Source organism: Salmo salar, chromosome ssa26 (assembly GCF_905237065.1).
Source record: "Salmo salar chromosome ssa26, Ssal_v3.1, whole genome shotgun sequence".
In the NCBI taxonomy this organism is placed as follows: Eukaryota; Metazoa; Chordata; class Actinopteri; order Salmoniformes; family Salmonidae; genus Salmo; species Salmo salar.
In genome coordinates this window covers 19314935-19329522 of record NC_059467.1, presented here as the reverse complement: position 1 = coordinate 19329522, position 14588 = coordinate 19314935, and the positions used below count along the sequence as shown (strand labels likewise).

Here is a 14588-nt window from a genome sequence, read left to right as displayed (position 1 = left end):
TATATATATACACAACACAGAAAAATCACGTTTTTGACTGCACTGGGCCTTTAAGTATCTGCAAAATAGCATATATCCACAAACAAAATGTTATTGAACCATTATCATCATCTTAAAGGAGCAATTTACAGATACCCAAATAAATATTATTGTAAAGTGGTTGTTCCACTGGATATCATAAGGTGAATGCACCATTTTGTAAGTCGCTCTGGATAAGAGCGTCTGCTAAATGACTTAAATGTAAATGTAAATGTAAATATTAGCACAATCCCAGTTCAGACCGGAAGAAGTTTGCATATGAGGTAGGCTATGAAGGTGGTTGAATAATAACAGGTGAATTGCTACTCAGTAAAAAAATATAATATTGACAAAGCCTGCCCAGGCGCAAGAATCCACATTGCCCTATTTCAGCACCACCGCCAGTGGACAGCGACCTTCAGTCACTCGGCTGCTGCTCTCCAGTGGGGTGAGGCTTGAAGCAATTATGTTACATTAGATCAGGCGCCCTTGGCAGCAATCATGTGTTTGACGAGGTAGTTAGAAACAATAAGAACAAATGACAAGGGCTCATATGACTCTTAAAATAGAACACATATTGAGATCATTGGCTACTATAAAACAACCAATAACCGAGAGTTGTAATTAGATCGAAATAATCTGCCCAACACTTGTAACGTTCAGTTGGTTTCATGTTCTTATAATAATTGTTAATATATTGCAATCACATATAATATGATGGTGGAACATAAATGCAAAAAATAAGAGTACTGATCTATAAATGTTACAGATTAAAAAATAAAATGTGGAGATGAGATTCTCATAGCCTATTATTGGTCAGCAATATGTCTACAACCTGTTGTCCGACAAATGAACCAACAGCTGCATGGGCACACACCTCTCCCTGGTCGTGTTAAACCGGGCGTAGCACGTGCATTTCATATATACTGTGTCTATATAGGATATATGTGTTATATCTGGTAGAAAGTCAGTTATAGACAGCTAAGCTTGATAACTGACTACTCAAGACTTGTACAATTGTAATTGACATGACTTCCATCCAACTAAGCAACTCATACAGATTTTTTTCTCAACTTTGGTCTCAACCTAAATGATTTCCTACGATAACTATAGCATGATTTGTTGAGGGTGACAGAGAGAAGCGCGACTGCCTTATTCATTCAATTATCGTCACATAATATATATAATCTGATCTACATTACTGGCTAAACTGGTCGTTTATCAATGCACCTCCACAACCTCTGAATGAATCCAAGCATTTCACAATGACTGATATAACAATACCACATGGACGTATACTATTCCAAAAATACTCTGCAATAACATTATTTTGTTCGATTACCTCAATCATTCAGAAACTTGCATCACATGCTTCAAAATAATACATCCAAACTCTTGCTGCTTGTTCCTACCTGTCGTGGTCCCCTGAACTTACACTTGTTGTTACCTTTCCTTCAACACACTGCTTGATTTTCCGAAACTCAGGAACAGTGGAGGGAAAGTGGTAGAAGCAAGGGGTGTGTGATAGCAGAGCGAGGGAGTGGATCTGCCAAACCACACCGATAAAGCTCGCAATGTCACCAGAATCCGCTAGAGGGAGACGTAGAGGTGCGACAGCGGTTCACAATAGCGATACAAGAGCACTCTCTTGGCGGCTGTTCCACACTAATCATCTCACCTTTCTGCTCATTTTCACATGAGCCTTATCTAAAGTTGACCACCAGAGCATTTATGCATTTGTTGATTAGCCTTTTGATTTAATCTGCTATAGATCAAATAAAATACAGTGACCAACAGACAATTAAAAGCATACAGATTACAAATATACAACTACAAATGTTGTTTACCTCAACACTAATGGGCTACATATTATACTGTCCACATACAATGTGAGGCTTTCCCCCCCCCTCCACAAGAAATTCCAATGGCTTGCATTTGTATTACTGGCTTGTCTCTGCATATCAAACACTGCAACATAGTACCTTGTTGCCAGATCATACCTGCTCAGCTCAAAGGCAAAATAAGTGTCTGCAATCCACCCAGAAATATTCACTCAGTTACATCAAGTAAGAGATACATAGTCTCTCCCTTCAGTAATAGGCCTATTAGTATGACACAATGTATTTATGCTGCAGTAGTTTATGTGTCGGGGGGCTAGGGTCAGTCTGTTACATCTGGAGTATTTCTCTTGTCTTATCCGGTGTCCTGTGTGAATTTAAATATGCTCTCTCTAATTCTCTCTTTCTCTCTTTCTGTCTTTCTCTCGGAGGACCTGAGCCCTAGGACCATGCCTCAGGACTACCTGGTATGATGACTCCTTGCTGTCCCCAGTCCACCTGGCCGTGCTGCTGCTCCAGTTTCAACTGTTCTGCCTGCGGCTATGGAACCCTGACCTGTTCACCGGACGTGCTTGTTGCACCCTCGACAACTACTATGATTATTATTATTTGACCATGCTGGTCATTTATGAACATTTTAACATCTTGACCATGTTCTGTTATAATATCCACCCTGCACAGCCAGAAGAGGACTGGCCACCCCTCATAGCCTGGTTCCTCTCTAGGTTTCTTCCTAGGTTTTTGGCCTTTCTAGGGAGTTTTTCCTAGGGAGTTTTTCCTAGCCACTGTGCTTCTTTCACATGCATTGCTTGCTGTTTGGGGTTTTAGGCTGGGTTTCTGTACAGCACTTTGAGATATCAGCTGATGTACGAAGGGCTATATAAATAAATTTGATTTGATTTGAATGTAACTATATTATTCCCAGTGGCTAGATATGACTTTTAGTATCATTGAAAGGGACTGCTGTCTTTCACGGAGGTCAATAATTACAACCCCAGGAAACACAGGAGGAGACACTTGACAGTCAGACAGCAGATATTGAATTAGACAGATCCTCAGGTGATGGCACAACAAGTTGTGTGTGAGCGCCCTGATGTGGCTGGCCAGACAGCTAAGGATCCTAAGTGACACTGAGCTCTAATGGAGAAACAATGGAGATTAATCACAGTCAGTGCTACTCTTGTAAATATCAGGAAATACTCTCTCTCTCTCTCTCACCCTTCCGCTACCTCCGCCCCCCCTCTCTTGCACTCTCACACACACACACACACACACACACACACACACACACACACACACACACACACACACACACACACACACACACACACACACACACACACACACACACACACACACACACACACACACACGTTTTAGACTATTTAATACCAATAAAAGGGCTATAGCTAAAGCTATAATGATCTGAATATCAACAAGTGTTGGGCAGGTTTTAAAATCATTTGACACACACACATACACTCCGTTCTCTTCATATGAAGCCTTTTTCAGCCCACCCACAAGGCCCATATAATTTTTGTGAACTTGCTAAAACTAGCTAAAGATTATATAACATGATAGCTTTCCAGCTGACAATGAAGTGTATTCAGAGTTGTACATTTTCCTCTCAAAGCACTTAACTGTAGCAATTATAAATGGTGGGGGTCCCACCTACAGCACATATCCTTTCTGCCTTCCCACTTTGATGACAATAGGCTGGGTGAATGAATTAAAGTGCACTATATGCCTGCTCCCATTGCTTCAGGGCGAAGCCTATTCTGGGATGCAGAGAAAATGTCTGACTTAGCAATTCCTCTCTAAATGTTCTCTAAAGAGGATACAACATCATTGGTGGTAATACATCCTCTGGGCTCTGTTGTTGATTTCACTCCACAGGTACGCATTTGGGGTCTTGCTCCTTATAAAAGTTAGGCCTCCCTAAAGACTATTGGCAGCGAATGGGGAGGCTAATCAGTATTGGGCCGAGAGGTATTTATTCAAACAGCACTCGACTAAACGTTTGGCTCTATTTTAATTATTCGCTTTACTGGGCTGTTTGTCCCTCATCATGATCACATCAACAAACCCTGCAGCAGGAAACATCCTCCCCTCCAAGGCTTTCTGCCTCTTTAAAACGGAGATAGTGCTGTTTTATTGACCTATGACCCTCTGATGGTGATCAACTGATTTCCTTTATGTTATAATTCTTATAAGTAAATGTGCATAAGCTCACGAGTACAATAATTAACATGGCAACAACAGGGGTTTGATGCCACGGTAGCAAGAGGGTTAATTGCAGTTGTAGCCTAAAGAATGGTTAGTTACCCTATCGTCTTAGATTCTCACCTCCTGTGCCTCGAACTCGATGGGAATTCATTGCGAGTAGGAATCAACAGTGCCCTGGGCCATACACCTGAGCTCCATTATGCTGTAGCTCTTAACCAGAACCATCTGTTGCCGCTGTGCCAACACTAAAGCCTCTCCCTCTGGACTTCCTGTGTATTTATGCATATATTTATCAAGAGTCCTCTCGCTATCTAGCTGTTTATACCACTCCAGCTCCCAGGCAGACATTATGCTGTTGTCTAGCTCAAATGTTTTCCCGTAAAAATTGCTTGCTTGCTTTCAACATAACAGAAAACAATTTTGATAATGAGAGCTACATACCAACCAACTTTAATGATTTCTGCCATTGAGGTAACAAAAATAATGGAAAACATGAGAATGGAATTTGTGCAGGCACTGGTGAGGAGTTTATGTAACTTCATATGTAATCCTCCACCCAGCAGGTCCCCTGTGTTAAGATATTCTTAGACACATTGACTTACATGTAGGTTTTTGGGCAAACTCCCAATACTTCATTGATTCTAGAGGCTCCCATACCGGCTATGGTTGCTATAATTTCCACTTAATCTATTTGGTGTGCTTTTGTTTTAACATGATCTAGTTGATCTAAATATGGCTCAGTGAAATGGAAACGAAGTCTATCCTCTTACACTATTCATTGAGTGACCTAATATGAAAGCTGTCAGTCATAAACCTATCAATCAATTCCTGTTGGATCCTAAGGCTATGATACAGGCCTAGGGGAGAATATTCAAGAAATAAACACTAGTAAATTATGTTTTGGGAAAGATGCAGTCAAAGCTACATTGAACAGATTGTATCATCTTACAGTTTAAACACTCAACAAGTCAGTCAGAACATGAATAAACAACCAGCAGCACAATCTGAAGTAAATGATCAGAACAGAAGACATTAAAGAAGCACACCTGGCAGAGACAGAATCTTGTGCGGTTCTCACCGGATCTTTTATTCTGCTCAGGTCAGAGGTTGTCATGGCTGACAGAGTGTGCAGGAGCAGAGGAAATGGGACGTTTGCGTAATACTCCCACTGCCCTCCACGCCTCCACCCATGAACACTGCTGAGCAAATCAAGAGACATGACATCATACAAAGCCCGAACACACTCAATTTGATATCAAATCAAATGTATAAAGCCCTTCTTACATCAGCTGATGCCACAAAGTGCTATACAGAAACCCAGCCTAAAACCCCAAACAGCAAGCAATGCAGGTTTAGAAGCGCGATACTGCATTCATTCATTTTTAAGGTATAGCCCACACATCTCAAGGCTGCCTTTACATAGTCAAAGCTACAGTGTATTGGTTGTATAATTGCTATTATAGCATACATTGCTACAGTTTACATTCAAGTAACCTTAAGACATCATGCTGTGGCAGTCATTCTATCAGAGGGGCATAGGAACAATGCTGTCAGACTTCATCACCCGAATGATTTTTACCTTGAAGAAGTCGTATGACCTGCACTGTCCTTATGTTACCACAGATTCTGCCTTGTCTGTGGTGATAATCTCATCCCCAGAATATTACTCACAGTGCAGGTATCAGGTGCATGAGAATAACATAGTGGTGGTAGAATGTCAATGTACAGTGCCTTCGGAAAGTATTCAGACCACTTGACTTTTTCCACATTTTGTTAGGTTACAGCCTAATTGTAAAATTGATTCAATTGTTTGTTCCCCTCAATCTACACACAGTACCACATAATGACAAAGCAAAAACAGGTTTAGACATTTTTGCCAATTTATGAAAAAAAAAAAAAAAACATTTACATAAGTATTCAGACCCTTTACTCAGTACTTTGTTGTAGTACCTTGGCAGTGATTACAGCCTTGAGTCTTCTTGGGTATGAAGCTACAAGCTTGGCACACCTGTATTTGGGGAGTTTCTCCCATTCTTCTCTACAGATCCTCTCAAGCTCTGTCAGGTTGGATGGTGAGTGTCGCTGCACAGCAATTTTAAGGTCTCTCCAGAGATGTTCGATGGGGTTCAAGTCTGGGTTCTGGCTGGGCCACTCAAGGACATTCAGACTTGCCCCCGAAGCCACTCCTGCATTGTCTTGACTGTGTGCTTAGGAAAGGTGAACCGTCGCCCCAGTCTGAGGTCCTGACCGCTCTGGAGCAGGTTTTCATCAAGGATTCCCTCATTCCTGACTAGTCTCCCAGTTCCTACTGCTGAAAAACATCCCCACAGCATGATGTTGCCACCACCATGCTTCAACGTAGGGATGATGCCAGGTTTCCTCCAGACGTGACACGTGGCATTCAGACCAAATTGTTCAATCTTGGTTTCATCAGACCAGAGAATCTTGTTTCTCATGGTCTGAGAGTCTTTAGGTGCCTTTTGGCAAACTCCAAGTGGGCTGTCATGTGCCTTTTACTGAGGAGTGGCTTCCGTCTGGCCATTCTACCATAAAGGCCTAATTGGTGGAGTGCTGCAGAGATTGTTGTCTTTCTGGAAGGTTCTTCCATCTCCACAGAGGAACTCTAGAGCTCTGTCAGTGTGACCATCGGGTTCTTGGTCACCTCACCTGACCAAGGCCCTTCTCCCCCGATTGCTCAGCTTGGTGGTTCTAGGTGGTTCCAAACTTCTTCCATTTAAGAATTATGGAGGCCACTGTGCTCTTAGGGACATTCAATGCTGCAGACATTTTTTGGTATCTTTCACCAGATCTGTGTCTTGGAGCTCTACAGACAATTCCTTCAACCTCATGGCTTGGTTTTTGCTCTGACATCCAATGTCAACTGTGGGACCTTATATAGACAGGTGTGTGTCTTTCCAAATCATGTCCAATCAATTTAATTTACAAGTTGTAGAAACATCTCAAGGATGATGAATGGAAACTGGATGCACCTAAGCTCAATTTTGAGTCTCATAGCAAAGAGTCTGAATAGTTATTTACATAAGGTTTTTATGGGGTTTGTTGCAACCATTTCTAAAAACCTGTTTTTGCTTTGTCATTATGGGGTGTTGTGTGTAGATTGCTGATTAATTATTTGTATTTAATCCATTTTAGAATACTGCTGTAAGTGGAAAAAAATGTGGAAAAAGTCAATGGGTCTGAATACTTTCCGAAGGGACTTGTATATTGAACATAAATATAAAACATGTGGATGTCAATTAAGGCAGCCCCCCGCACCTCTGATTCAGAGGGTGTGGGTTAAATGCGGAAGACACATTTTAGTTGAATTCACTCAGTTGTAAAACTGACTAGGTTTCCCCATTCCCCTTTAAAGTGTTGGTACCATGTTTCATGAGCTGAAATATAAGGTTCCAGAAATGTTCCATATGCACAAAAAGTTTATTTCTCTCAAATTTTGTGCACAGAATTGGTTTACATCCCTATTAGTGAGCATTTATCATTTTCCAAGATAAACCTTCCACCTGACCGGTGTGGCATATCAACAAGCTGATTAAACAGCATCATTACACAGGTGCACCTTGTGCTGGAGACAATAAAAGGCCACTCTAAAATGTGCATTTTGTTACACAACACAATGTCACAGATACAACTGGCATGCTGACTGCAGGAATGTCCACCAGAGCTGTTGCCAGAGAGTAGAATGTTATTTTCTCTGCCATTCGCCAACTCCGTCATTTCAGAGAATTTGGCAGTACGTCTAACTGGCCTCACAACCGCAGACCACTTGTAACCACACCAGCCCAGGACCTCCACAGCTGGCTTCTTCACCTGCGGGATCGTCTGAGACCAGCCACCCGGACAGCTGATGAAACTGTGGGTTTGCACAACCGAAGAACTTCTGCACTTGTCAGAACCCGTCTCAGGGAAGTTCATCTGCATGCTCTTTGTCCCCACCAGGGTCTTGACCTGACTGCAGGTCAACGTCATAGCCACTTCAATGGCCACTGGCATGCTGGAGAAGTGTGCTCTTCATGGATAAATCCCGGGTTTCAACTGTACTGGGCAATGGCAGACAGAATATATGGTGTCATGTGGGTGAGCGGTTTGCTGCTCTCAACGTTATGAACAGTGTCCCATGATGGTGGTGGGGTTATGGTATGGGCAAGCATAAGCTATAAACGAACATAATTACATTGTATCAATGGCAATTTGAATGCACAGAGGTACCATGAGATCCCGAGGCCCATTGCCGAGCCATTGAACCGCTGCCATCAACCACGTTTCAGCATAATGCACAGCCCCAATGCACAAGGATCTGTACACAATTCCTGGAAACTGAACATGTCCCAGTTCTTCCATGGCCTGCATACTCACCAGATGTCACCCATTGAGCATGTTTGGGATGCTCTGGATCGACGTGTATGACAGCGTGTTCCCTTTTCCCGCCAATATCCAGCAACTTCGCAGAGCCTTTGAAGAGTGGTACAACATACCACAATCAGCTCCATGCAAAGGAGATGTGTTGTGCTGCATGAGGCAAAAGGTGGTCACACCAGATCTGACTGGTTTTCTGATCCATGCCCCTGACCTTTAGGCCTAGATTAAGAATCTAGGAATTCCACAATCAACCACCAAAAAAAACCTCAACCACATTCCCATTCACTTTTAGAAGGCTGGAGAATTGCTCATATGTCAATCACAAGGTTCTGGTTGAGCTAGCAAGGAAACTAACTTGCACAGTAAACTATTCGGAGCCGGTAGACGTGCCAAGGATGCCACATTCTATTGAGATTTTGTAGATCGACTGCTTTGTGGAAAAAAGCCATTTCATATTTAGGAATTCAAAGTACGGGGAAAAAAACCCTTTGAAGGTAACCACCACTGACTTTACGTCACCTAATCTTAATGGGTTCTTATGAAATTAATGAATATCGCAGTAATTTAAGATAAATGATAGTTTGTGGATGAATTTACTTTTGCCATGCGCCTAATGAATTTTTTGGCTTAAGGACTATTGTTCATTTGACTTGGAGACGATTCAAAAAGGCCACTTCCATAGAGTATAGCTCATATTCAGGAGACTGGTTTCCACATACAACTTAAATGCCAGGGTGAGGGATTTACAATGTAGCACAACCACCACCTGCTGGTAGTGACTGGGCAAGATAAATTCCATCCATTGGTCTCTTTGGCAACAGTCAACACTCGATTTAATGTTCACATTGATGCCTGTATTTCTATAATCCATCAAATGTGATAATTGAAATACTAAAGCATGAAAACCAATTTTTCAAATGTACAAAAGTTGAGTGTTTAACGTCATTGATCAGAAATGTCTCCACAAGTGGAATAAAAATTAAGAGTACAAGATGAGATGGTAACAAACATGACCCTTCATACTGAAAAATGACCACTGGAATTATACACGTTTTTATTTTGGAAAGTTCCATAGAAACTAACGGTTTATTTCTTCTTGTCAATACTCTCCGCTTCTGCCTCCTTTGCCCTCTTGGCACGGATGCCGAAGAGACGAGCATTGGCACGGGCCATACGCAGGCTGGCGAAAGCCTTGAAGTTCTTCTCATCCTCAGAAATCACCCTGGCCTTCTCCTTCTTGTGCACCTGCAGCAGAGGGAGAAGACACCCAATTACAACAATGTTGATGTAAAGATATACTCATCAAGAGTAGAAGGGCTAGTAGAATGGCATTTCAGTCAAAGAGAGAAAGTCAAATACAATGAATGAATGGATTAACAGAGTCCCATGTCATTACTCAATGCCTTAATTATGTATGTGTCCACTTCTGTAAGTTAAGGCCCAGCACAATCTGTCAGTCATCAGATAATAGGTTCAAAGAGAATCATCAAGGTAATACAGAGATTCCGGAGAATTTGTCATCACTTGACTGCTGATAGAGCTCTAACATACGTGTTCAATACATATACTCAAGAAACATCCTAATATCTCAATTATGACCTGGTCTTCCCATTTACAGACAATAACCCTAATCAGTGTTCAGTGTATTTTAAAGAAAATGAACTTATTTTTTGGGGGGTGAATCAAGTGATATGAATGTGTGATACGTACATTCTTGATGGGCATGACAGCACCAGAGAGCTGCGTGGCCATCTTGATTTCCTCCTCCTGGAGAAAGGGAAAGGTTTTAATATGCGCAGGAAAAGTAACATCTACCATGTGCACATTCAAGACGGTACAGTCAATCTAAAATGCTATTGGGGTGAAGAGATTTCAAACATTTAATTTCACACCAACTGAATCTAAATCTACAACAGTGCACAAACAAAGTAGTCACATAAGTTGTAGTCCAGATAACCATGCAGATCTGTTGTGTGTAAACAATATTTTAAATGACATTCCAACACTGTCCACCAATATGTCTAAGACAGTATTATCTATAGCACAAACGTCTGGTTAATATCCTGCCCCTGCAGATCATTGTTACTCCGCACAAAAAGCAGTAAAAACACTTCAAAACCTTCAGACCTGCTTGAAGCCCAATTTCCACACCTTAACTCCAAAAGTTTCTAACATGTCGTTTCAGAAACTACAGAATGGGCACTGGACACACGAACCCGGCAGTCATCAGATAATAGGTTCAAATGTAATCATCAAGGTAGTACAGAGATTCCGGAGAATTTGTCATCACTTGACTGCTGGCACAGTGCTGCTCACGATCCAGGTTTCATCACAATTTCAATCATTGCCCCAGTTCTGAGCTAATTTTGTAAAATCACTTTTAACAGGGAATGTTATACATGACTGCTGAAGTCTTCACACTGAAATTATTTAACATCTGACCTTCAAATTAAGCAATCACTTTGACAATATGGTTATGCGTGCCCATATGTCTATAAACACAACCCAATGTTCTTTGACTGACACTTACAGTGCTGTCTCCCTTCTTGGGTGCGGAGGCCTTCCTGGGGAAGAGGATGAGTTTGGAGCGGTACTCTTTCAGGCGCTGTACATTGGCCTGCAGGGACTCCGATGACCTGTTGCGACGGCGGGTGTCAACCGAGATGCCAATGGTGCGGGCTGTCTTCTTGTGGATTCCGGCGGCCTAGAATACAAAGCACATGCAAGACAGTGAACCAAATATTTAAGGAATGTTGGACATTTAGTTGCTAGCCATGCCTGGAATTTTAGGAGTGTGAAGGCTTGCACATAATTCAATACAAGATTGCTACATTCAGACAAAAAAAGCCTATCAAACAAATGGGTTAATAACTGGCTTGAGTCCAAAGTTAATCAATTGACTAGCTTTGGGGAAAAAAAATGTATATGCACAGCACACATTAAAAAAAGCAGACATCAGCAAAATGATTAAATTTGAATCATCAAGGAGGTAGAGATTCCGGAGATTTGTCGTCACTTGACTGCTGTAAAAGGTTCTAGTAGTCTGCAAGCCAAAATATATTCAATAAACTCACACCCGTCTTTCAGGCTGTTCAGTCTTACAACATACTAACACTGCCTAAGCCTGTAGGTTATTATTCAAAAGGTAAATGTACTGTTAAGTTTCCTCTTACCTTGAGCTCCTCCAGGGTGAAGCCACGTCCGGCACGCACCTTGGTGTGATACCTGATGGTGGGACACCTGACTTGAGGCCTGAGGGGACCAGCCACAGGACGTGGAGCAATACGACGAGCCTTGATTTGACGGGCCTTCCGCCTGAAAAATTAGGATGTTCTTAAACTCAGCAAAAAAAAGAAACATCTTCACTGTCAAGTGTGCTTATTTTCAGCAAACTTAACATGTGTAAATATTTGTATGAACATAAGATTCAACAACTGAGACGAACTGAACAAGTTCCACAGACATGTGACTAACAGAAATTGAATGTGTCCCTGAACAGGGGGGGGTCAAAATCAAAAGTCGGTCACTGCAGCTGGTGGCCACACCAGATACTAAGTCCTGCAGTGCATCTCCTCATGGACTGCACCAGATTTGCCAGTTCTTGCTGTGAGATGCTACCCCAGTCTTCCACCTGCAAGTTACCAGACATTTCTGGGGGGAATGGCCCTAGCACTCACCCTCCGATTTAACAGGTCCCAGGCGTGCTCAACGGGATGGAGATCCAGGCTCGTCGCTGGCCATGGCAGAACACTGACATTCCTGTCTTGCAGGAAATCACTCAGAATGAGCAGTATGGAATTGTCATGCTGGAGGGTCATGTCTGGGTGAGTCTGCAGGAAGGGCACTACATGAGGGAGGAGGATGTCTTCCCTGTAACACACAGTATTGATTTTGCCTGCAATGACAAGCTCAGTCCGATGATGCTGTGACACTGCCCCAGACCATGACGGACCCTCCACCTCGATCCCGCTCCAGAGTACAGGCCTCGGTGTAACGCTCATGTAACAGTGTAGGTTCCGTCCCTCTCTTCGCCCCAACCCGGGCTCGAACCAGGGACCCTCGCACACATCAACAACTGACACCCCACGAAGCATCGTTACCCATCGCGCCACAAAAGCTGCGGCCCTTGCAACGCAAGGGGAAACCCTACTACAAGTCTGAGTGACGTCACTGATTGAAACCCTATTAGCGAGCACCACCGCTAACTAACTAGCCATTTCACATCGGTTACACTCATTCATTCGACGATAAACACGAATCCGATCATAAATCCGACAAAACCGCGACTCGTCAGTGAAGAGCACCTTTTGCGAGTCCTGTCTGGTCCAGCGACGGTGGGTTTGTGCCCATAGGCGACGTTGTTGCCGGTGATGTCTGGTGAGGACCTGCCTTACAACAGGCCTACAAGCCCTCAGTCCAGACTCTCTCAGCCTATTGCTGACAGTCTGAGCACTGATGGAGGAATTGTGCATTCCTGGTGTAACTCGGGCAGTTGTTGCCGCCATCCTGTACCTGTGTCGCAGGTGTAATGTCCGGATGTACCAATCCTGTGCAGGTGTTGTTACACGTGGTCTGCCACTGCGAGGACGATCAGCTGTCCGTCCTGTCTCCCTGTAGCGCTGTCTTAGGCGTCTCACAGTCCGGACATTGCAATTTATTGCCCTGGCCACATCTGCAGTCCTCATGCCTCCTTGCAGCATGCCTAAGGCACGTTCACACAGATGAGCAGGGACCCTGGGCATCTTTGTTTTGGTGTTTATCAGTCAGTAGAAAGGCCTCTAGTGTCCTAAGTTTTCATAAGTGAACTTAATTGCCTACCATCTGTAAGCTGTTAGTGTCTTAACGACCGTTCCACAGGTGCATGTTCATTAATTATAGTTAATTGAACAAGCATGCGAAACAGTGTTTAAACCCTTTACAATGAAAATGTGTAGTAATTTGGATTTTTACAAATTATCTTTGAAAGACATGGTCCTGAAAAAGGGACGTCTCTTTTTTGCTGAGTTTATATAGCAAGTTATATTTGAATGACCTCCATCACCTACATACAGCCGCAGGCATGTCATGCACAGCTACACAACAAAATTACACCATAGCCATCATTCAATCCACACTGCTACCTAACCAACTAGGTTAGTCACATAACCATGCTAGTTAATACCTGGTAGGTTTGCATACATTAGACATTTGAAACTTAAGCCAGATCAACCGAAAGATACAATTTATCCAACCATTATACTTTACGTAACCAAAGTAACTAATCAAGGCCTACCTGCGAGTCTTCCTTGCGGGCTGGTTGAACCAGGTGCGCACCCTCGTCTGCCAGTCTTTGTGGAAGTGTGGGTTCAAAAGCATGCCATTCCGGCTGGGTGCCATGGTTGCCTACTTCCCTGAAACAGAAGTTAATGTTAACACATGTAGGGGTAGAAGGTAATCACATTTAGCAATAAGATCAGCCCATCCAACAGAGGAAAAGAAAAATGGCTGACGAAGTGCTTAATAGGCTAAATGTTAGCCATCACGTCAAGGCTAGCTGGGGTGCAACAATGAATTCCAACACAAACAGATGTATATTTTACTGTGATAATGACTCCGTAATTACTGGAGTTCATTGTCGATAATATAGACCATTATCGATAGGTTGGTGATAATGAAACACTTGTAATGTCACTGACAACACAGACATACATGCGTCTACAACCCAGATAGGTTGACTACTAAACCTATCTGGGTCGCCTTTATTTAGCCTTTAGCTCAACAAACTGGTCAATAGTCATATATTCTGAACGACAACATCATCAACTTTCGCAATAAATGCATAAAAGTCACATCATCGTCGATATATTTGAGGATGAAGACCGATTTCATTTGAAAAATAGTGAGCTTATTTCTACATACCGTCTGGGGCGGAAAATGGCCGAAAGGAAAAAGGAAGTTCTAAAATTGTGCATTGTGGGATATATAGATGGCAGCCAATGGTAGACGCAATGGAGTGTCAACCGGATGTACTAAAATTCACGTGTGAAGAGTTTGATTAAAAAAATATTATCTTGTTCAGGATGCATTCAGATCGAATTAGCTTTTTGTACGTTTTTTTGTTAGTAAACCAAATCTTATTGGTTCTGGCAT

General features: G+C 42.6%; 2 protein-coding genes and 2 non-coding genes across 5 annotated transcripts in view; all 4 read right to left on the bottom strand.

Moving 5' to 3' along the window:
* LOC106587181 (copine-7) overlaps positions 1–1546 on the bottom strand; it is a 38370-nt gene extending 36824 nt beyond the window's left edge. The window contains exon 1 of one of the 2 annotated variants that reach the window (XM_014175267.2): positions 1431–1546. The gene's annotated coding sequence lies outside the window, so the exon portion shown is untranslated. Of the gene's footprint in view, positions 1–1360 lie in introns of both variants that reach the window. The other variant, XM_014175269.2, reaches the window with a different exon arrangement.
* Positions 1547–9496: 7950 nt separating this feature from the next.
* Positions 9497–14454, bottom strand: LOC106587182 (60S ribosomal protein L13). Its single transcript, XM_014175271.2, has 6 exons — positions 14358–14454; positions 13732–13849; positions 11633–11774; positions 10990–11163; positions 10170–10226; positions 9497–9704 (listed from the first exon to the last, which is right to left on the bottom strand). The coding sequence occupies exons 2-6, from the start codon at positions 13833–13835 to the stop codon at positions 9546–9548; spliced, it is 636 nt and encodes a 211-aa protein (XP_014030746.1). The 5' UTR covers positions 13836–13849; positions 14358–14454; the 3' UTR covers positions 9497–9545.
* LOC123730862 (small nucleolar RNA MBII-202) lies at positions 9898–9982 on the bottom strand. Its single transcript, XR_006762313.1, has one exon. It is a non-coding gene; the product is annotated as a small nucleolar RNA MBII-202 (small nucleolar RNA).
* Positions 10665–10748, bottom strand: LOC123730860 (small nucleolar RNA MBII-202). Its single transcript, XR_006762312.1, has one exon. It is a non-coding gene; the product is annotated as a small nucleolar RNA MBII-202 (small nucleolar RNA).
* Positions 14455–14588: the final 134 nt, after the last annotated feature.

Bases quoted from the DNA above. Each gene is read 5' to 3' on its own strand.
- LOC106587182 (XM_014175271.2), bottom strand. From the start codon at position 13,835: ATGGCACCCAGCCGGAATGGCATGCTTTTGAACCCACACTTCCACAAA. The intron at 11,164-11,632 runs GTAAGAGGAAAC...TTTGTATTCTAG, and splicing joins TCACCCTGGAGGAGCTCAAG to GCCGCCGGAATCCACAAGAA. The intron at 9,705-10,169 runs GTACGTATCACA...CCTCTGCTGCAG, and splicing joins CTGTCATGCCCATCAAGAAT to GTGCACAAGAAGGAGAAGGC.